Source organism: Centruroides vittatus, unplaced genomic scaffold (assembly GCF_030686945.1).
Source record: "Centruroides vittatus isolate TY-2023 unplaced genomic scaffold, ASM3068694v2 contig_18, whole genome shotgun sequence".
Classification (NCBI taxonomy): domain Eukaryota; kingdom Metazoa; phylum Arthropoda; class Arachnida; order Scorpiones; family Buthidae; genus Centruroides; species Centruroides vittatus.
Window position 1 is genome coordinate 7930521 of NW_027121101.1, and position 22731 is coordinate 7953251.

Consider the following 22731-nt stretch of genomic DNA (forward strand, 5'->3'; position numbering starts at 1 on the left):
ATAGAAGTCGATGTGTGCGTGAATTCCTTATAACTCCTGCAATTTTTGTCCAATCCAGATGAAATTTTGGTTATACAGTGGTGCCTCATATAACATACTTAATCCATTCCAGGTGCATGTCTGTTAAGTGAAACGTCTGTTATACGAAATGCATTTTCCCATAGAAATACATGTTAAAACATCTAATTCGTTCCGCAGCATAAAATAACCGTACCGTATCATAAAAAAATAAACATGGGGTGCGTTCTTTTATTCCTCCGCGTAACTCTGCGTGAGTGACATCCATTTAAAAATTCCTGCAGAACGCATTCCTAAATTCCGGTCGGAGTGCGCGCCGTCGAACAGCAAAACGGCCGCTCGTAGCAGTAGTTTACGGTGGAAAGCAACATGGCGTCCTCCATGACTCAGATAGTTTCATTTCTATTATGTGGTTTTATGAATGAAAATTTAGAAATTGTGAAAGCGCAAGTTAGTGCATGCGGTGATGTGTCTTTATGAATTTTTTTCGAATGGTAGCTGGTATTCTAACTTTTTTGTGGCTATTTTGAATGCTCTTTCAACAAATAATCCATTTTATGGTTAAATTTTACAATTGGGACCCTTCTTTTGCCTTTAAAAGCTCATATTTTAGAATTATAGATTCCTCCATCACGATACTATCGATAGTGCGAGTGCTGCCATCTTTCTTTCTTTTACCATCGTTCCTAAATGCCTACAAACAGCACGCACAAACGCATCGTTCCTAAATGCCTACAAACAACAGCAAACAGCAACAAACTACAAACAGCTACAAACAACAAAGCAGCACTCCCGTAGTAGTTGAGACGCAGAGTGACCGCTATTAAAGAACACACCCATGGAGCAGTCACCAATTATGCCAGAAAGTCCGTTGTTTGCAGCCAGTCTGTTGCTCGAGTCACGTAACGGCCAAACAGAAAGTCCGTTGTTTGAGGCGTACGTTATACGAGGCACCACTGTATTCATTTTATGTTCTGACGGAAAGTATAGGCTACTTATTTTGCAAAAATATTAGCTATAGAATAAATGTTTTATTGATTTTAGATCAGTGATCACACTTACATTGCAGTGACATTAGTGACCTCATTTAGTTCATGCTTGATGAGCGAGTTTCCCATAAGTTGCATTTTTCAATATTTTGGCAAATAGCATATCTTAAACTTACTTCATTAAATTTAAAATTTAAACTTTAAAATAAGATAATCACATCATATCACTTCTATAACAAATTTAAAATCTTTTCATAGTGATGTTCTACTATCCAATCAGAAGTAATAATCTAACAAGCTTGTTATTTAGAAAGTGTTATCGCTCAACTAACTAATGTATGTACAATTCATCTTTGTTTTATTAACATTAAATTAAAAAAACATTTTTTTTTTGTTTTTGAACAAAAAAGCTTGTCTAGGGGAAAGTGTAAAATTAGTCAGGTAAATTCTAGATCTAAATGAACAAGAACAATCGAGACTCCTGAAGACCACGAAGTCCAACTTGAGCAACATCAAATAAGAATGGCTTTGTCAAGGACTGCAGAAACAGCATCACAATGTCAAGCTCAAGAATAAACTACTTAATTTGTAGAAATATTAGCCACGCTTCTTGAATTTCTTAACATCTATACTTTCTCATAAAAAGTATTTTGTCATTTAAACAGTATATTTTAACAAGAAACATATTTTCTTTGAAGATCTGTGCATTTTTAAAAATTGTAAGACATTTTGAAAAAAAAATATATTTATTTACAATGTTATTAATCTGATTGTTTATATAATTTCAATGCCCAGAAACAACAATTAAAATTCACTTCTAAGAATTCTGCATTTCGCCCTCTAATAAACATTCACTTACTTCTCCATTCTACAAATATCTGATGATTTGATAGCACTCTTTTGGGGCATAAACAAGTTTCCTTGTACTAGTTGTCTAAGTGGAAGTTTGTAGCAATAACTTCATTACCAGAAGTTGGCTAAGTTTCTGTTTATATTTCTTAAATTTTGAATGACAATTATTAAAATTTATAAAATATTTATATTTATAAAACATTGTCTCGTATACTGGTAATCTATTTCATTTCTTTTCATTTTTAAAAGTACAGTAGAGTCCTGTAAACTGGACTTAATGTAGACTGAGAATTTGATTGATGAATTACTGAAAATGACAAGTTTTGCAGACTCTAGGATGGATTATTCATAACTCATAATACATTGCTACATATTAATATATTAAAAATCCTTTAGCACATTCAGAGCAAAAGAAAATCTATGGTACAATCTAACATAAAATAATTACTGTATTACAAAAGACAAAAATTTATTCTAAATTAACAAATTTGCTTAATGTACAGCAGTGGCGTGCCATCATTGGAAGCGGTGGAAGCACCGCTTCCACCTTCCAATGACCTTCCCTTGTATTTTCTAAAATATAAATTCTCACATTTTAATGTACTTTAAATTAATTAAAATTAATTTTTTGTTATAACTGCATTATGTATCTTATCAGAAATTTCTATACTACATGTGAAAAATAACGATAAGATTGCTATTGTATATTCAAATATCAGTGGCGGAAGGAATGTCAAAACCGGGTCAGCTTCCAAACAGCCAGATTATAGGCATTGGTGCATGCGCTTTACAGAGCACCAACCTCACACGGTTTAGCTAGTGAAAGCTAACCTCGGCCACCCTCGCCTGATTATGTGAATCATCAGTAGACTAGATTTATAACTTAACCCAACCGATAGGAGTTTACTGGCATGTTTTTATGATAGTTCTGTATAGTTGACAGTTTAAAAAAATCCATTAAAATATTTGATATATTTATTCTGTGTTTATTCTGCTCTCCCGTCTTATATTACTTACGGATTTTAATGTTAAACCAGTGATATTACGATTTGTCCCATCTGTAAGGGGATCCCATCTGTAGTATGTCCCATCTGTAAGGGGATGCAGAAAAAATGTGTACAATTCTTGTATAATGTTAAAAAATTAACTGTTACTTTGGCAGCATCATTTACAACCAAATTTAATGAATGAGACAATGCACAAGATACAAAAAAAGCTCCAGAATTTATTTTTCCTAAATTTACGATTTATGTATCCATTGTCATAAAAATTTGTCTTTCCACTGTTTTCCCAAAATGTTTATGTACAAAGTAACTGGTTTTGACTTATTTCTACTTAAGAAGTAATTAAATAATTAACAGATTAGGGAATTGGGGAAATAAATAAAGCCCTGCTGAAAGAGCCAGAATTTTACTTAAACAGAAGCTTAACCCAACCAATCTCTAGCCGAGTACAGTGGGGACTGATTTCTTCGTAATATTAGATAATAAAGACAGAAATTTTTCCAGTTAAATGAGAGTGACTAAAAAGTTGTAAATTTTGGAAATTTTCGTGGACACTGGTCCTAAAACGAATTAGTTAGAAAACAAATGACGGACAATCTACTTAGTATTAAAGTTTAACATATTTAGATTTTTACAGCTATGGTGAGAAACGTTTAAAATCTACAACAACCCTGTTGCGTCCTTTGAGATATACTAGTGATGCAACAAAAGAGGCATTTGACATTGACCGGTATCGGCACCCTTGGGATTTGGCATGCACACACTGCACACCTACTTGGACCGTCTCTGATTCCATCCATTAGCCACTTGTATCGAGCTATTTGACTAAGTGGATTGTTTTAAAATTTAAAAAGTAAAGAATATTTTATGTTAATTTTTCTTTACAAAGCTACATTTAATTATAGTTTCCTTTAAAAGTATATTAATACAATTGAACAATATACCGGGTATGTATATCCACGGCACATTTTATTTCACCGAGTAAGTTTTTATAATTTATTTTTAACTTTAGCCCTTATATCGTGGCTAGCAATTCAGAATGTAATTGTGATATTAAAATACATTTAGAGAAGTCTACAGTTTTTACTGGCTTATCGAACAAATGAATACAAATGAACCCTAGACCATCACTGACATGCAATTAACTGATTGCCCCTGGAAGGCGGCTTCTTACAGAAACAGCTTCCCTGTCATCAAATGTCACGACGCACAACTGATGTACAGCAACATAGCAAGTCTAAACAGCATAATTTTCATAAAGGTATTATACATGCAAATTCATATACGTATTAACTATATATCAATAGTGACTATTCATACTTGTAGTTAAATTTTAATTTTAAATATTGGCTATTCAGTGGCTACTTTTGATTTAGTGACATTCATTGCAGTGGCATCTCAAAAAAAGGGTAATATTCTTTGTTAACACATGGAATTAATGGTATTAAGTGTTGCTACTGAAGAATAACTAATTTGATTCTAGTGTTATGTTATAGAAATTAGATTGTGTGTACTTTTTTATTTCTTTTTTATTTCTTTTTTGAACAAAATGACAAGTTTTATGGAATGTTGAGTTATCAAGAGTCAAGTTTCCGGGATTCCAATGTATTGTATAATAAATAAATTAATTTTTTCCAGATCAACAAGATGGTCGTATTCAAGGTGTTAATCACTATGAATCAACTCTCCAAATTATACCATAATACTTGAAAATACTTGCTTTAGAACTTTAGAATACATAAATTTACAAGATAGCTCACAAATAATGTAATTATTTTCTTTACAATAAATATAAAGCAAGATGGCATTGAAGAAACATCGGAAAACTGGTCTGGTTATAAAATCCCAAAGACATTTTGAGAAAAATTTTATGCTCAGATAAGGCTGTCTTTTAGGTGAGAGGCTTTGCAATTGAACATAACTGTACTGATTGCTTCTTGTTCTCTCTTTTGTTCTTTGGAATTAAGCACAAAATTGCAATGGAAAACTTATGATAAGTTTTCCATAGCAATTTTGTGCTTAATTCCAAAGAACAAACATAATTATCATTTCTAGGCACCATCAAATGACAATCCTGACTAGTGTGTGTAAAAATTGCAATCCTGTCCTGGCATTACAGTCTGGTGTAGCATCCGAAATAACACTGGTTGGATCTTACTGCCTCCATTGGACAATGAATACAGAAAGGTATATGCACATGCTGGAAAATCACATTTCCTCCATTGTCAGCATAACTTGATTTCAAAGTGCATTTCATGAAAGAGGGGGCACCTCCTTAGTTTGAGGAAATGGCTATAGGATCATTATCCATACTGAGTCATTGAGTGACAAGGAAACACTGAATGGCCTGCAAAAAGTCTCAACTCAACTTCAATGGACTATTTTTGTGGAGCTATCTGAAAGAGCAAATGTACCATAAAACCTTGTGATATCCAAGCTTTGAAAGCAGCAATTCAGAAAGAGGTCATTTGCAGCCTCACATAGAATGTGCAGTGAGTAGCATCTGCACATTCTGTACACAGAACTTGAGGAAATGTGCATCAAATGCTGGAGAACACACACAATTCTAATTCTCAGGATATTCTGAACAGTATGTAATTATATTTTTGTGCTTATTCAATTGTAAAACTGTTTTTTGTGGAAAATATATAGAGAACATAATTACGGGGTCTGTACAGGTAATTCCATCTGTGATTCCCTGACCAATTATGACATTATTCTCTGACTTATTAATGTCTCTGCATTTCCCCTTTCTGTTATGTAATATTCGGCCAAGTCTATTTAAGTGCATTTTGTATAGAATTATATAATTTTTTTATTAAAACACACTTTATTAAAACACTCAAAATTCACTTACAAAAAATTAAAAATTTTACGTAATTAGCTACGTCATTTCTACATCAAATTTCATGATTTAATTTAAATTAATTCATAAATTTTATTTAAATAAGAAAAAAACTTGCATTATGTCATAAAATCAAATTTTCTTAAAGCGAAGAGGTTGTAAATTCAAAATAATTTAAACAGAAGAACTTGTTTGTCGTGTGCTATTTTTAATCTAGCACAGACCCATTCAAGGTCATTACATTTCTTCCCATCCTTTCTGTGGGAGCAGCAGAGTATTGGCAGAAAAGTGGTCATTGTCAATAATGTTTTTGAAGATATGATTTTAACTCTATGGCTATATTTTGTACACTTTCAAAATTCCGTGGGCCATCTGAAGATGGAAATCTGCAGTTTAGAGAGAAGACATATCACAGATCATCAATCTGTCAAAATTGGCAGGATTATCTCCACATACTGTATGTGGTCAGCAGCGAAAAATATAATGAATAAAAATATGTAAATTGTATGAGGTCCACCATGTGGTCCAAAATGTCCCGTATACAATATTGTTAAGCCGAGTGACTGTTCTTGTCTCCCCCACAGCATCAACTGACCGCAATAAGTTAACCAAACATTGAGCAAGTCAAAAAACTTGGGAGGGTTGTGTATGAAAGACAATCACAATTGTTTAAGGCATGAATCTGTCTTTATGTTATTAGAGGAAAGATAAGATGTAAACAAATAAAATCTTGGTGGATATCACATTCCAAGTCAATATCTATCAGTTCAGGCAGCAGTGCACTCGAAATATTCACATCTGAGTTGAGCCACTCAATTTTCTTACGTTCTATATACAATCTGCATCATTCAGGCATTAGTCCTTTGATCTTTTCTGATACCTTTTAAATTTTTCTTTCCAATGATATATGTTTCTTACATTTCTGTTCATATTTCCTTTGCAATTTCTTTGACATTATGAAAATTTTCTTCAACTCACACAATTATTGACTTATAACTTTACAAATTCTATTTTATTAGTTATTATTGCTAAATAATATTGTAGATCCTGTTATTCTGTATAAATCAACACCAATTTCTATATCCTATCTCTTCACAATCCAAAGTTTCACTGCCCAAATGTCACACCATGTTGCCATTTTCAGTGTTCATGCACAATCGCTACCCCTCACCCACACACCCCATTCCCACTCCCCCTCCCCATTACCCACCATTTTAAATATGAACATAAACCTTCTATCCAACAAAATTTAAATCATTAGATTATCATTTATAGTTTATGAGATAAATGACAAGAGTTGTTGTGCTTATGTTTGGTCACTCAGTTTTCATACACTCCCTATACTGAACCAAATATAAAGAGATGTGTTCGGATCAAAAAGGAGCAAGAGCGACAGATGGATTCCGTGGTATTTGCAATTATCTGACTTTTTCTGCTAAAAATCTTATTCCTTGAATCCCAAGTCAGGGAATAAGATTCAGGTCTGTACGGACCCTGTAATTATGAAATACTCTGTAGTTGTAATGTTCATTTAATTCTAACCACCATCATATTTCTTGTATTTTATAGTTTTCAGTGTAGTACTTCAAAACATTTTAATTTTTTGAAAAAATATTTTTTCTTTTCTTTTTTCACTGTGCAATTAGCATATCACAGATTAATGAGTATTAGATTTATTAGTATGGTTTACAAAAATAGACAAAACAGATTTATATATTAGAAATAAATATGCCTGTAAATTAGTCATATTGTTGTTATAATAATTTAAATATAGTCTGAATAAAAAAGATACAATCAGAAAGACAAAAAAAAAATGTTATATTAGAAAAAACTGTTAGATGTGAAAATAAAAATCTTTATACATACATCTTCAATTATAAATGTCCAATCTTTATCTTCAAATTGATTGCTACGTTGATCTCTAAATAATGTAACTGTAATTTCTATATTTTCAGGAGTAGGCCATACAATTAATCCTCTATATGGATTATAAATTGTTGGTTCCCAACTATGAAACTGTAAAATAAATGAAATTTTTAAAAATATCTAATTACAGTTTGCTTAAGAAGAGTTAAATCTAGCTAAGTCTGATTTAGTTAAATTTATAAAACTGCCAAAACTTTTATTATTTCTCAACTTTTAATCAAATTGAAAAATAATCCAGTTCACTATTGATATCCCCTCCAGCATTTTATTCATTATTTTACTTTTATATATATATATTAGTGTGGTGCTTAAAATAGGGAAAAAATAAATCACTTACTTTTTTGTGGTCCTACCCTCCAGAACTATTCCAACTGGTCTCAAATTACTACAGAAGAAATTTAAACTTGATATAATGCTATTTAGAGGTAGCTCAATGACCGCAAACTTTATAAAAAGAGCAATTTATGACAAATGAAAATATACAAGACTTGTTTTGATAAACCAGACTTGTTTCACTTTTTTGGACAATTACAGACAAATTAAATAGTCATGTAGACTCTACAATATTCAAAAACTTGATGGATTACAAACCAAAACTGCAATGAAAAAATTTTTAAACATCACAATTCACAAAATTTGAAATCAGTACAACATTCAATGCAACTTTATCAGTTTATTTTGGTAGAGGCAGAGAGTTTCTCTTTCTTGCTGTCTGGATAAGCCCAACAGTGTTATTGAACAACTTGCAGCAAATACTGAAGTTGTAATTCATCATGAGTCATTAAGCCACTGAATTCCTGCATGAGTGCCATTAAAGTTGTTAATGACCATGCAGAACACATGGTCGTTAACAACTTTAATGGCATGTACTGACTCTTCAGCCTTCTGATAGTCCTCTCTATCTTTCCACAGATCCGGATCTACAGTGAGAAATGTATCTGGAAGTTCCATTAATTCAAACAGAGTTTGTGACTTTGCAAATGTAAAGTCCTCGAGATTTTTTCCCATGAATGTGTCCAGGTCAACACTGATTCACTTAGTGTGACCCTGTTCAGTGTTATCATCATTTTTCATCGCTGTAATTATTAGCCTCTTTGTAGCAGAACTTACATGGTTGTTGAAAAAAGTTAAAGCAACCAAATCTGGTGACAAATACCGTAAGTGTTTAGAAAATTTGAGAGATGCTGCCTTGGATATTGTTGTGTTGATTGCTGAGCATTCAAGAAGTGATTTCAGAAGATGAAGGCCATTGTTAGGAGCACTGGCTGCCAATGAAACTGAAATCCAGGCTTTCAAGTACATACATGCAGCAAAGACACACACATCCTGTAGTCCCTTCTCTTCTTTTCTTGTTAAGTGGAACTGGCCTCTAAACATCCACACCTTCAAACTGTAAATTACCTTTGAGAGTATAAGTCACTGAGTAAGCCTCAACTAGAAACAGGGAAAAACATTTGCAGCAAGACTTGATGGTATCAGCAAAATAATGATCACGAGTCATGACAGAAATTAATTTTGTGGGGATGTCATGTAACTAATGTGTGATTAATTTAATGGTTTATTTATTAAGATGACTAACTACAGTTTTACAAACTGTTGTACTAAAATGGATACATTGCAGTTCAAGCTTGTAATTGCCATATGCTCATCTTTACTATTTGGAACCTATAAATCTTCAGTGACATTGAGCTACCGATAAATATTCACCAATGGAGTAGATTTTTGCATGAAATTTTTCTATATATATATTTGAACAGAAATAGAGAGTAGGAAGTTCACATTTACAAATTGTGAAAATAAGCTCCACATTAATATATATATGAAACTTTGATATACCATGAGCTCTTTTTCTATTATAGTCACAGTCACAAGTTAATTTTCAAGTTCAAAAATTTAGTATTACAACAGTTGTAGAAAATTTGTTGCAATTTTTAGAATTATAAAAATAAATATAAATATTCTAACTTTGACAATACAGATTACTCTACTAATGTTAATTGTGTTCCAGTGACTCTGCTAGTTAACTAAGTTATGTTCTGATGATTGTGTATAGCTGTTCAGAAGACTTCAAAAATTATTTTTTTACATTTAGTCTCCAATACTGTACATTCTGACAATATAGTTTTAAATCTAAATTTTAATTTAATTGTTCAAAAGCAATTTTATGATAACATATATGAAACTATTTTAAGATTAGTAATAACAATTTTTTAAAATTTTATCAATCATAACAGCTTTAAGATATCCTGTTACAGTAAGGCAAAAATTTGTCAGTGGCTTTAGTAATTTGTGCAGTAATGAAATTTTTAATATTAATAGCATTAATTCAACGTTATTGTAAAAAGTAATGTAACATAACAATACCTGTGAACAATATCTCCGATTTCTCCGTGTCCAAACAACACACAACTTATTTGGTTGCCTAAAAAATAATCAAAAATTATAAAATAATGTCATAAGAATGCAGTGTAATAAGAAAAATAATTCAAATTTATATTAAAATAAAGAATTTTTACACCCTTTATATTAAGTATAAGGATAATCATACAAAAAGTGTTTAAAATTTTATTTTAAACACTAAAATAAATAATTTCTCATAACTTCTATAGTAAGACAATTGAATTTTAATTTAATGTTTTAACTGCATTCTTCATAAATAATTTTTTTATCAATAATCATAAAAATATTGATTTACTTTATAGTTCTTTTTATTTGCTTTAATTTAAAAAAGTCAATATAAAAATGATTTAAATAAAACACAGTTGGAAATATTTTTTATATTATTATTCTTAAATTAAATAAATACTAGCATCTAAAGGAATCCAGGAAAATCTTTACATGATAAAACATTTTTCAGGACCATTACATCTCATCTTTGAATCAACTAAATCAAAGTACAACAAAAAAATAAAAATAAACAAAAGAAGGCATCACAGCTTTGAAATTTGATTTCAAACCAATGTGACAACTCTGACATATGTACAATATGTTAAAAGTACTGAATAAATTCATTCCATTTATGTAAAATAAAATCAGATAAAATAACAAAATAAAATGAACAACATTGCAATGTCTTTATCTTTCTTTATACTTGACATTGTGATGTTATTCATTTTATTTTATGTTATTTTATCTGATTTTATTTTACATAAATGCTATGGATTTCTTCAGTACTTTTCATGTACTGTACAGTACTGTACATTGTGTTAGAACTGTCACATTGGTTCAAAATTTAAATTTCAAAACTGTAACCATTCTTTTGTTCTTTTTTTGATTTGTTCAGTTCAGCTGATCTGAAGAGGGGATGTAATTGTCCTGAAAAACATTTTATTGAGTAAAGACTTCTTCTGGACTCCTTCATTGAATCCTAGTGTTTATTTATTTATTTAAGAATTTATTAAATGGAGTAGTGCGATATAGATTTGTTATTATATTATACTGTATTTTCCAGCATATAAGACGACTGGGCGTATAAGACGACCCCTGACTTTTGAAAAGATTTTCCTGGGTTAAAAAGTCGTCTTATACGCAGGAAAATACAGTATTTTTATTATGTAAAAGTAAGTCAATGAAATCTAATAAATTTCATAAAAAATAGCAAATAATAAAATTTTTATATTACAATATATAAATATATTTATATATATATATATAAGTATAAAATAAAATGACAAATTGAATTTACATATAGAAATACAAATTATAATAAATTATGAATTTGAATAACAAATTATACCATTTTCAAAAGTAACACAGATTTTGTTCCTCTTCAAACTTACCATTTTGTTGTACCTTCTACCATTAATTCCTGATAGGATGCTATAAATTGAAATTTAGCAGCTTTCTTGTTAACACGTTGCAATCTCTTCCAGACAGAACTCATGACTATTTACAAATATTTCAACAATATATTCACATAGAAAAAATTTTAAAACTATTCTAGTTTATTTATTTGATTCCAAATCGCAATATGAGAATAATTTTCTTTGTCATTTTCCTCATAATTCTCTGTAAAATAATAATTAATAAAAAAATTATTGATTAAATTATAGATTGAAGTAAAAAAAAAAAAAAGACTAAGCAAGCTGTTTTAAATTTTTAAATGTTAACATTTATTATCTTATAAAAATAAATCTAATAGTAGAGAATTGTAATTATCATTTAGTTTTTCAGTTTAAATTTTGCTTATTAATCTTTATTCGCTATCTAAAAAACAAATCCATTACATAAGATTGTTAACATTTGAAATATAAGCAGTGTTACATCTATCTAAAATATTTTGGTCAGAGCATATGGATGAATTGGCATTTATCCAAAAAAAGAAAGATCACATTCATCTGGAACTGTTTTTGAATATTGCATAAACACATTTTTTAAAATATTTGGGCATCATTAACATTTCTTAGACAACCTCACATAGTTAACTGGTTGTATGTATAAACAATCCTCTATCACATAGTGATACAGTAGAATATGTTTAAACAAATACTCTATCACATAGTGATAGAGTATTTGTTTAAACATTTCTTAGTTTTCTTTCTAAATGAAAAATGAATAAATTATCATGCATTTTTGCAAACTGAAAACTTAATTATAAACTCTTATTAATAAACTATTTATTGTATTTTATAAAAATATATTATTTATAAAATAATGACTTATTAATTAATTATCAGAAATAATTTTTTTACTAATTTAAGATATGTATATTTAAATTATGAAACATTCATTTACATTAGTAATTAAACAAATATATAATTTCTGCACAAGACTAATCAATTTCACAAACGTAAATTTAATTCAAAAATCACTGTCCAGAAGAAACAATATATGCAAATTGTACTTATATAACAGAAAAGAATTGGAGCGACTTTGTCTTCTATTTGTAAAAAAAAAAAAGGAATTGATCAAACAGGCTATCATTTTGTTATTCTCAATTGTAATATTGGGTTGTTGCAAATGAAATGGCCATTTTTTAAAATTTAAACCTTTTGGCCTTGTAGTTCAGCCTTTTTCCATGTGAACAGTGCTGTATGTTTGCAATTGGAAGAGCACATATATCATCTGTAAATTTAAAAATGTAATCTCATTTATATTGTGAGTTCCACATGTTTAAGAGTACTTTTTCTGATGACATGGAAAAAAAGAAATTGAATAATTTTCTTTTTCGAGTATAAGCAGGAACATAATGCAGCCAAAACAATCCAAAATACCAATAAAACTTTTGGTGAAAGTTCTGTGAGTAAGCAGGCCACCAGGCATTGGTTCAAAAAATTTCATTCCAGGAATACAAGTATCAAAGATCAGAAATGGAAAGGTTGAACAAAAAAAAAAAAAAAATTGGACTTTATATTCAACCATTTTGTGACATCTAAACATGTTAGGGAAAGTCAAGAATCTCAACAAATAGGTACCACACAACCTCAGTGACAGAGATAAGGAGCAATATTTGGAGGTCTGCTGTTCTTTAAATTATTTGTCACAAAACTGAAAGTATTCAAATGAAATTCTTCTCCATCCACCTTATTCTCCAGACTTTTTCCAACAGACTATCACTTTTTTTTTAATATATCTGGACTGTTTTTTGGCAAGGAAAGTCTTCCAGGAAGAGAATGAAATAAAAAATACCTTTAATGACTTTTTGGCTTCTCATTCTCCTGATTTCTATCAAATTGGCATTAATGCATTTCTATTGCACTGGGAAAAGTGTACTAATGTTGGTGGAGACAAGTTTGATTGAATATGTAAGTTTTAAATTAAATTAATAAACATTTAAAGTCAGAAGTAAAAATCAGTCATTTCATTTGCAACAACCTAATAGATAGTAATGTAGCAGGCTGACCATAATTTATTGACATCAAAACAGGATTGTTGATCTGTAGTCGATAAATACAGGCCTCTCTTATTAAAATTTCATCAAGAAGCATAGATTGGCATTATTAACAATTTATTAGTACATTGTTACTGATATTGATTTAATGGCATAAAAAAGAATATATAAATTTTGATAAGAGATTTTATTTTCAAAAATATAATAACAAAAAAGTAATATTTTTATTACAATATGATATCAAATTTAATAGTTAGGTTGATTTAGGTTTTCCAGAATCAAACCAAGCATATTTTTTAGATGAACTTAGTTTGTCTACATTATTTTGTTTAAGTTCTGGTCTCTCACAATTTTATTATAAAACTTATAACATTGTTAAGTTACAGTTTTGCTTTATAATTAGCATTGCTTTTATGATTTCAATATTTAATTTCAAACTTCTCTTTTGGCCACAGGGAATTTATGAGTGGAATTATTCTTTCTATATAAGTTATAGTTCCTAGTGAAAAAAAGACTAATTTGTGAAAAGACTAAGTGATTATTTTTTAAGTTTACAAATTATAAACATATAAGATAATCAATGTTATCAAAGCAATGAATTTAATTCAATTTTTGATTTTTTAGGCAGAATACACAGAAACTGCCTTAAAAAGGCTCAATGCAGAATTAGTTTTGACAAAAGAAAATTCTTTATGGTCCACTGAATTTGATTTAAAAAAAGTGATTGTGAAAATCAAACTGATTGAATATAAAATAACTATCAGAATAATACTCAGTGATAAATATCCATCTGAAAAGTCTTTATTTGAAATCATCCATCCATGTAGATACATTACTGACTTGGAAAATTATTTTCAATTCAATTGAGATGGTCCAGAGAAACTTACCAATAAAGTAATGAAGATTTATCCACACATTTATATAAGATGAAAAGTCATATTCTGATTAGGGTTGCCATCTATCCGGGTTTGACCTGGAGACTCCGGGATTCAGTGAGTTATCTCCAGGCTCCGGGGTTAATTAATATTTCTCCAGGTTGTGCAAGTTGAAATGAATATGTACAAAATTATATGCAAACCATCATGTATATTTCTTCCCCCGTGTACCGAATTACTAGTGTGGTGGTCATTGGCTTAAAGACAACATATATAACTGGCGTAGGCACAGTGCTGCTGCGTGCTATGTAGTTGTACTCTCTCTTGTGACTGTTCTGTCAAGATTGAGAGTGACATGATATAGCCTACATAGGTGACAGTTTGATAATCAGTGTTGTGATGGTTGATGATTAATGGTAAGTTATAGTATATAGTTACTCCTATCGTCCCATGCTCTAGTCATTCTCGAGCAGGTTAAATAGCGTTACATAACAAATGGTTCTGTTTGACCCTGGAAAAAAATATATACATATTTTTTTGATTTTCGGATGTTTTTTAAGTCTCCAAATTTTTTCAAAAATTTTTACCCGCGCAAAAAAATTTTATTGTGATTTTAATCAACCTTCAATGATGCACGATTAATGCTTAATTGATTTTTTATGGGATTTTTTTAATCAAATTTCATTCGTCGTTCTGATGTTCTAGTGCACGGATTTTAGTTCAGTAAAGTTATTTAAAGCTACTTTCTAATGTCAAAAATGACATCCAATAGTTTTTTAATTTTTTTAATTAATAGCTTTTATTATATATACTAGTGATGTAACGAATATTTGGTTACTACCCGGTATTCGGCCTATTCGGCCTATTTTTCACTATTCGGCCAAATACCGAATACCTAAAAACAGGAGTAAAAAATAACAAAAGCACAGTAAATTAATCATTTTTGTAACTTTTATTAATGCTGAACATTAAACTATAATTATTAAAGTTAATAAGAAATAGCATCTAACTCTAGTATTAAATTATTTCGTAGTTAAATATATTATAACCTTTATCTAGCCCGATATCTTATGGCATTGATGGCGTGTTGGTTAGAATGTATCGGGCATTAATGTTATTGTTTAGTTAATTATGTTATATTCATATTCGCGTATATTTTAGTATTTATATGATATATTTGAACTGTTCCACAACTGGGGAGAAACTAGACCATATTGTGTCACCACAAAAGTATATCCTAGGGTACTATTCAGTCTACAAATACGCAGTAAAAACAAAATTTTAGTGTTTAATTAAAGAGTTAAAATGATCGATTGCAAATAAAATAACTTATAAGTTATAACTTACATCTAAATACCAACAATTGCCAAATCATAGTGGGCTATTTACGGCTATTACATAAATTATAAACCAATTTGGCACTAGAGGTAGACGTTAGGCTCCATCTCATATTAACTTTAATAATTATAATTTAATTAATTAATTTAAATAATTTAGACTTAATGGAAGAAAAAATCGTAGTGACAGCGGGCCAATAGAGAGCACGGTGAGTGATCTTTGCCATAATGCGGTTTGCGCGCCAATTTTCGTACGTGCGTTAATCAAGCCGAATAGTTTGGCCGAATATTCGGCCATTCGGCAACGCTCCTAGCCGAATATTCTGTATTTGGCCACGCTCCTAGTTGAATATTCTGTATTCGGCCCCGCTCCTAGCCGAATATTCGGTATTCGGCTGAGGCTGAATATACTATTCGTTACATCACTAATATATACGTTTATACATTTAATTAAGTCGGAGGGTCGGAAATCGCAATAAAAAGTGTAATTTTTGAAAAATATTTATGAATATACGGCCAGCTAGTATTCACACTACTTTAGACCCTTCACCTCCTGAGACTTCTATAAAAACGTCCCCAGGTTTTTTTTGGTTTCTTAAATCATCGTCTCTGGGCGAGACTAAGTTATGAGGTGGCAACCCTAATTCTGATCAAACCTAATTTTTAATGGGTTCTGGTTAGTAAATGTTAATAAATAATTTGGAACATATATGAGAAATTCAAAAATGAAATAAAAGTTTGACCATGTTACAATTAAATTTAAGGCAATTAATTAAAATCAAATAAATGTTTTTTAACGACGTCATACTGTGTCATCCTGTTTATCTGTATTTCTTAATAATCTGGGATCACTTTCCAAAAACTTTGATTTATTATATTACACTGCTTAACAACATGCATGTTACTGTTCTTCAAGCTAATGTAATTGCAACAAACTGTGCTTGATTCTTAGAGAAATTTCTCTCTCAAAATACTCATGTTTAGATTCAAAGTTTGAATGGCTAAATAATGTCAACAAAAGTTTTTCTATGGCTTATACATTACATGATACTGTTTAAACTAGTTTGTTTGTTAAAGTGAAAAATTTAACACCCATATCAATAATCAAAGAGTACTTAATTTGTAAATTGTTTAATAAAATTATTAAAATGGAATGGATATAACAATGAGTAAAAGTTTCTTCTTCGAATAGTGAGACTAGTGATCTTCATTACATCTTTCTTAATTATCTGCAATAAACAGAAACAAAAATTAAAATGGTTCACTTTATTCACCTATTTAACAATGCATTTCAGATGGTGTTATCCAATTCCTCTTCAGGCTACAAATTTTAAATTTAAAAAACAATTTTAAGAAAATATATACATTAACGAAAAAAAATATTAAGATTTGAATTTACAAGTATACAAAAATGAACTTCATGGCTCCAGTGTCCAAGATTGTTGTCTCTCTCTACCCAACTTCACATTTGCAACACCTTTCATATTTTTTAATGATGTCATACCGTGTCATCAATTTCCATCCCATTATTTAGGTTGATAGTTATTATCCATTGTCAAAATTGTATCAACCTAAATAATGGGATGGAAATTGATGACACGGTATGACGTCATTAAAAAATAGGAAAGGCGTTGCAAATGTGAAGTTGGGTAGAGAGAGACAACAATCTTGGACACTGGAGCCATGAAGTTCATTTTTGTATACTTGTAAATTCAAATCTTAATATTTTTTTTCGTTAATGTATATATTTTCTTAAAATTGTTTTTTAAATTTAAAATTTGTAGCCTGAAGAGGAATTGGATAACACCATCTGAAATGCATTGTTAAATAGGTGAATAAAGTGAACCATTTTAATTTTTGTTTCTGTTTATTGCAGATAATTAAGAAAGATGTAATGAAGATCACTAGTCTCACTATTCGAAAAAGAAACTTTTACTCATTGTTATATCCATTCCATTTTAATAATTTTATTAAACAATTTACAAATTAAGTACTCTTTGATTATTGATATGGGTGTTAAATTTTTCACTTTAACAAACAAACTAGTTTAAACAGTATCATGTAATGTATAAGCCATAGAAAAACTTTTGTTGACATTATTCAGCCATTCAAACTTTGAATCTAAACATGAGTATTTTGAGAGAGAAATTTCTCTAAGAATCAAGCACAGTTTGTTGCAATTACATTAGCTTGAAGAACAGTAACATGCATGTTGTTAAGCAGTGTAATATAATAAATCAAAGTTTTTGGAAAGTGATCCCAGATTATTAAGAAATACAGATAAACAGGATGAAGGAGTCAATTTGATATTGTCTACATCTTCTGAAATAAGTATAAGAAAATTTCAAAATACAAGGAGACAGATATAGGATTTCATTTTATTTACAGTTTAAATACTTTTTGAAGTTTAAATATTTAAAGAAAAAAAGCTGCAAATAAAGTTAATCTATAAGTCTGATTTTATTTTAGCTTTGAAAATTCAATTTGAGAAAAGTTGAATTTATTAGTAGAAAGAAAATAAAGCATAACTGAATAGTCTTTAGTATTTAAAAGTTAAATCAGATAGCAACAGTTCAAAAATAAATAAGTATAATGGAGTTACATCAGCTTACATAAAGAATACACATTTAGTAAAAACTTTATACCAATTATAGAGTTATTAAAAGTTTTATATTTCATAGTTATACTTATATAAACGATTTACATTATATCATCATCATACTATTATATTTTATAAATCTGTATATTATAGGAAAAAAATCACATTTATAATTTAACAGGATGCCAAGTTTTAAGAAAGCAACTCAAGCATTTCTTGTGAATTATCCTCACCAGTAATAATTCTGCATTCTTATTATTTTTATAAAAAGAAAATATTGTTTGAAATAACTTCGTTTCTGCCACAAACCTAATAGATACAACATGGCCCACTAAATCCAACTCCTCTATGGTAAATAACTAGATTATTCAACATGGAATAGATGTAATTTATGGGTAGCTGTTAAAACCATCTCCTTTTTGAAAAAACAACCTGAGCCTCAAATTTTTACAGCTAGAAGCCCAATTCACCATTGCTGATATTTTGACTGACAAAATATTATGTTATCTCAATGACAGAATCAAATATTTTGGAATCTATACCCAATTTATTTGCTAAACCACCTAAACAGAATAAACATATTGCAATTAAGCAAAATTTAATCAACATCTACTCAGAAAGCCAAATATTCAAACTTTGGGTATTATAAAAAGGACTGGAACTATGCAATCAGTATCCATCACATTTACTCAGTGAAATGAGCAAACTCATCAATAAACATTTTAGTGATGACTTGTTAAAATCATTGTGACTCCAAAGATTACCATATATCATCCAAGCAATCTCAACAGCATCAACTGATCTGACACAACATGCAGCCACAGTCAACAAAATAAATGAACTTATCATATCTCACGTCCTAAATAGCCAGCACAAACAATTCTCCATCAACATTTCAACTGAGAACCAACTAAAGGATTTAACAGCACAGATAAACTTTTCACTATCATGTATAGATTGAGCTATCAACACTACTCCCAACATAATTCTTGACCCTCCCAAAACACTCAGAAACAGTCTATCACAATATGAGTGCCACAAACATAAAAAGCCTGAAGATAGCTTATATATCTATCATACAAACTTTGCACTCATTGCACTTTACCTTGCCTAAATCATCAGGTAATCCTCTCCAGCCATAAAGAGTAGCACACAATACCACATCAACATAAATAAATAAGAATCATCAATTCATAATAAATACAAAAAATCTCTTAAAGTAACTCTTTATTGTAAATGCCGGAAAAAGACTAAGATTCAAAGAATGTCCAATATTAAAAAGAACTGAATTTTTTTAGTTAAGCCATTTCCATAATATAGGAAGTATGAAAATGGCTAATCCATTTCTGATTATTTGAAATCTCATGTTATTGGTTCATTTATAACTATTTTTCCAACTGATCACAAATACTGAATACATTATACGTGCAATTTATTTTAAACTTTACACTACACTTTATAATGTTAAATTTATACCATATATTTAAACTGAAAATGTTAAAATTTTAAACGTTTACCTTATTACAATCAAACAAACTATATTTTCCTTGACCTATATAATACAATTTGTTGAAAATTATTTTAAATAAAAGTATTGTAATACAAATAACTATTATTGTATGACAAAACTATATTAAACAACTATTTTCAACTGTAAAATGAGCTCAAAAAACACTAATATTTTGGGAATCTGTCCTCAGTAATTTTCTAAAAACTAGGCTAGTTATTATTGACTTTACATAAAATTCAATATGAAAAATTTATATTTTATGCTTTTTATAATAATTGTCATATATTATAATAATTCGTGTCAAACTGATTAATTATTGGTTTGTTTATAACTATTTTTCCAACTGATCACAAATACTTAATTTCCAAATTGAATATTTTGTCTAATAATTAATAAAAAAAAGAGGAGAAACCCTATGAAAATACAGTAGATCCCCTATAACACGAGTTCATATAAGACGGATTCGTAAAAGAAGGATTTGTACATCAAGGCAGAAAAATTGCGATTGCGTTCATATAACACGTTAAAAGAGGCTCGTATAACACGATAAAAGAATGAAACAGATTGTCATGGCTGACTCGTGTCGACAGGATTGGTTGAATCTGACCAATAGTGGACATTGCACAAACCATTGAGTTTAAACGAGCAGCGGACCTACTAAAAAACATTTATTATTCAACGGCCATAAAAATTATATTTCTGTCAATGATGTCTCCAAAGTTCAATGAATTTTTCTCAGAAAGAATAACTTATCAGGAAATGCATCCATCATTCAATGAGCCATTCCGCGATGAAAACAAGCTTAAGCAATGGCGTCTTCAAATGGTGCGCACTCGGTAAGTATTCCTACAATTTTTTGTTTATATCATAGTTTATATGGATTATTCCCAAAAAATTATACATGTTTTGGAAATGTTCGAGTCGAATTAGTCTAGAATCGATTAATTTTATGGAAGAAAACTTTTCAAACAGCCGTACTTCCTAAAGTGCACAAGTGTCGGGCTGTGAATGGCTCATGTATTTGTAAAATCTAAGTGACTCGTAAAACACAGAATGTATCTACTGTGTTATAGGGGGTCTACTGTACTACTATTAAAGTTGGCAAATTTTATGCAAATTGAGAGACTTCATATTATATTTTGATATCGAAAATTTTTTCTGGTAATAAACCAATTTATGATTTATGAATTTTATCTTTTGATAAATTTTACTGCAATTGTTACAAGTATGATAATATACTTATCACAAAACTGGTTTTTCATACATTTAAAAGTATTCTACCAAAATAAAGACTGAAAAAACGATGCACTAACATTTTATTGGGTTGCAATTTGAAAAAATTGTAGACCTATAAATTCCTACTGTCGTCCATCAGCTGTCTGTCCTTCCTTAATCTCAAAATAGTGTTAGATAGATGAAAGTCAAGACCAGATGTGAAATGCTTAGAGACAGGAGGCACTGATTAAGTATACATGAACTAGTTGCACTGGAAGTCATGTTATTTCAATTCAAAAATTTTCCATAAAAGAAGTAAGATAGATAACTGGCATGACTATTTCTAGCAGTAAAGTATGATGTACAGGGACAAAACACTACTAATTTGAGGTGGAGAGCATACTGTATATTTTAAAATCAATTAAAAATATAAATATAACTTGCAGCCCGAATTATTTATTGTGACAATGTCACAATAAATAATTGTTTTATAATCAAATATACTATGAGATATTTAAAATTTCAAAATTTTTTGAGCTAAATGTTCATTTTCAGGAGCAATGCCATACAAGTCACACAATAAAAATTGAACAAGATCATCATTCTGTTTAAGTTATGATTCTAATTTTTAGGAAAACTGCACATCACTTTTAAAATTTCAATAAGATATGTAAAATAGTTTTCATTATTTACACAACATATTTGAAATAAAAATTATATGTTGCTGTTTTGTGATCAAAATTTACTTTACTTCAAAATCCTTAGAATTCATTTAATTCTAGTTTTATATGTTAAATAATACACTAATCTCAGTTTAACTATTCATTTTATTTCACTTATTAATTACTTTTGAGTGTATGTTAATAAAAGTTTTCAAAAATAAAAATATAATAATTAATTGTAATATATATAATTTAATTTTGATTTATTCAGCAATCAATAACTTTATTTTTCATATTCATTACATTTCAGTTTGCTGATCTGAGAATTAGTTATATCTATACACTTAGAACATTTACACAAAAAAATGTCCAAATATCTACATTTAGTCCTTTCTTCACACCTCAGGAAGTAACAGTTTTACAGTGGAACTAACCTTTGTTTGGAGGCTTCTTGTCTTCCTCAATATGTAAAATGTTATAAATTTTCCTCTGGTGACAGTATAATTAAAGAATATATCTTTAATAAAATGGCAAGGACAACACTTAAAACATTTACAAAAAACTTTCCAAAAAAGGTAATACATTAAATGTCTTTAGAGTTAGTTACATCTAGAGTTTTCTTTCTAATGATGTTTTTGAGAAAATAATTTTGTATTTCTAAGTCTTCTTATAAATTTTTTAAACTAGACTCAGGCTGCTTTGTAATTCACAACTGTTAAATGCTTTCTATGTTTGTATTGTAATCTCCCATTTATCAGGTTGTAAAGGCAAAATTTAGACATTTTGAATTTTTTACAGAAACAACTGAAAAAAAACATTAGAGAATGTTTGATGTGGATATATAAAGAGAGTAACCAAAGGGTATTTCATCACATATTTCATTGGAAATAAATGCATCAGCAATGTCTGACAATATGAAGCTTTCAAAAGAACACATTTGTGTGCTCTTGGCTCTATCACTTCAACAGTGGCCAGAAAGCAACAAAGCCTCAAGATCTCATCTGCAAAATATTTGTTAAAGCATTCACGAGTGAACAAAGGACAACCAGCTGTTACAAATGTCAAAGAG

General features: G+C 29.5%; 1 protein-coding gene across 7 annotated transcripts in view; it reads right to left on the reverse strand.

The window, feature by feature from the left end:
• The window catches only part of Ehbp1 (Eps15 homology domain containing protein-binding protein 1), a 111791-nt gene that overhangs the window by 83351 nt on the left and 5709 nt on the right, over positions 1-22731 (reverse strand). For all 7 annotated transcript variants that reach the window (XM_067263927.1, XM_067263926.1, XM_067263925.1 and 4 more), the window contains exons 2-4: positions 11414-11642; positions 9999-10056; positions 7575-7724 (exon numbers count right to left, since the gene is read on the reverse strand). In XM_067263927.1, the coding sequence (XP_067120028.1) occupies positions 7575-7724; positions 9999-10056; positions 11414-11517 (312 nt within the window). In that variant the 5' untranslated portion in view covers positions 11518-11642. The remainder of the gene's footprint in view (positions 1-7574; positions 7725-9998; positions 10057-11413; positions 11643-22731) is intronic.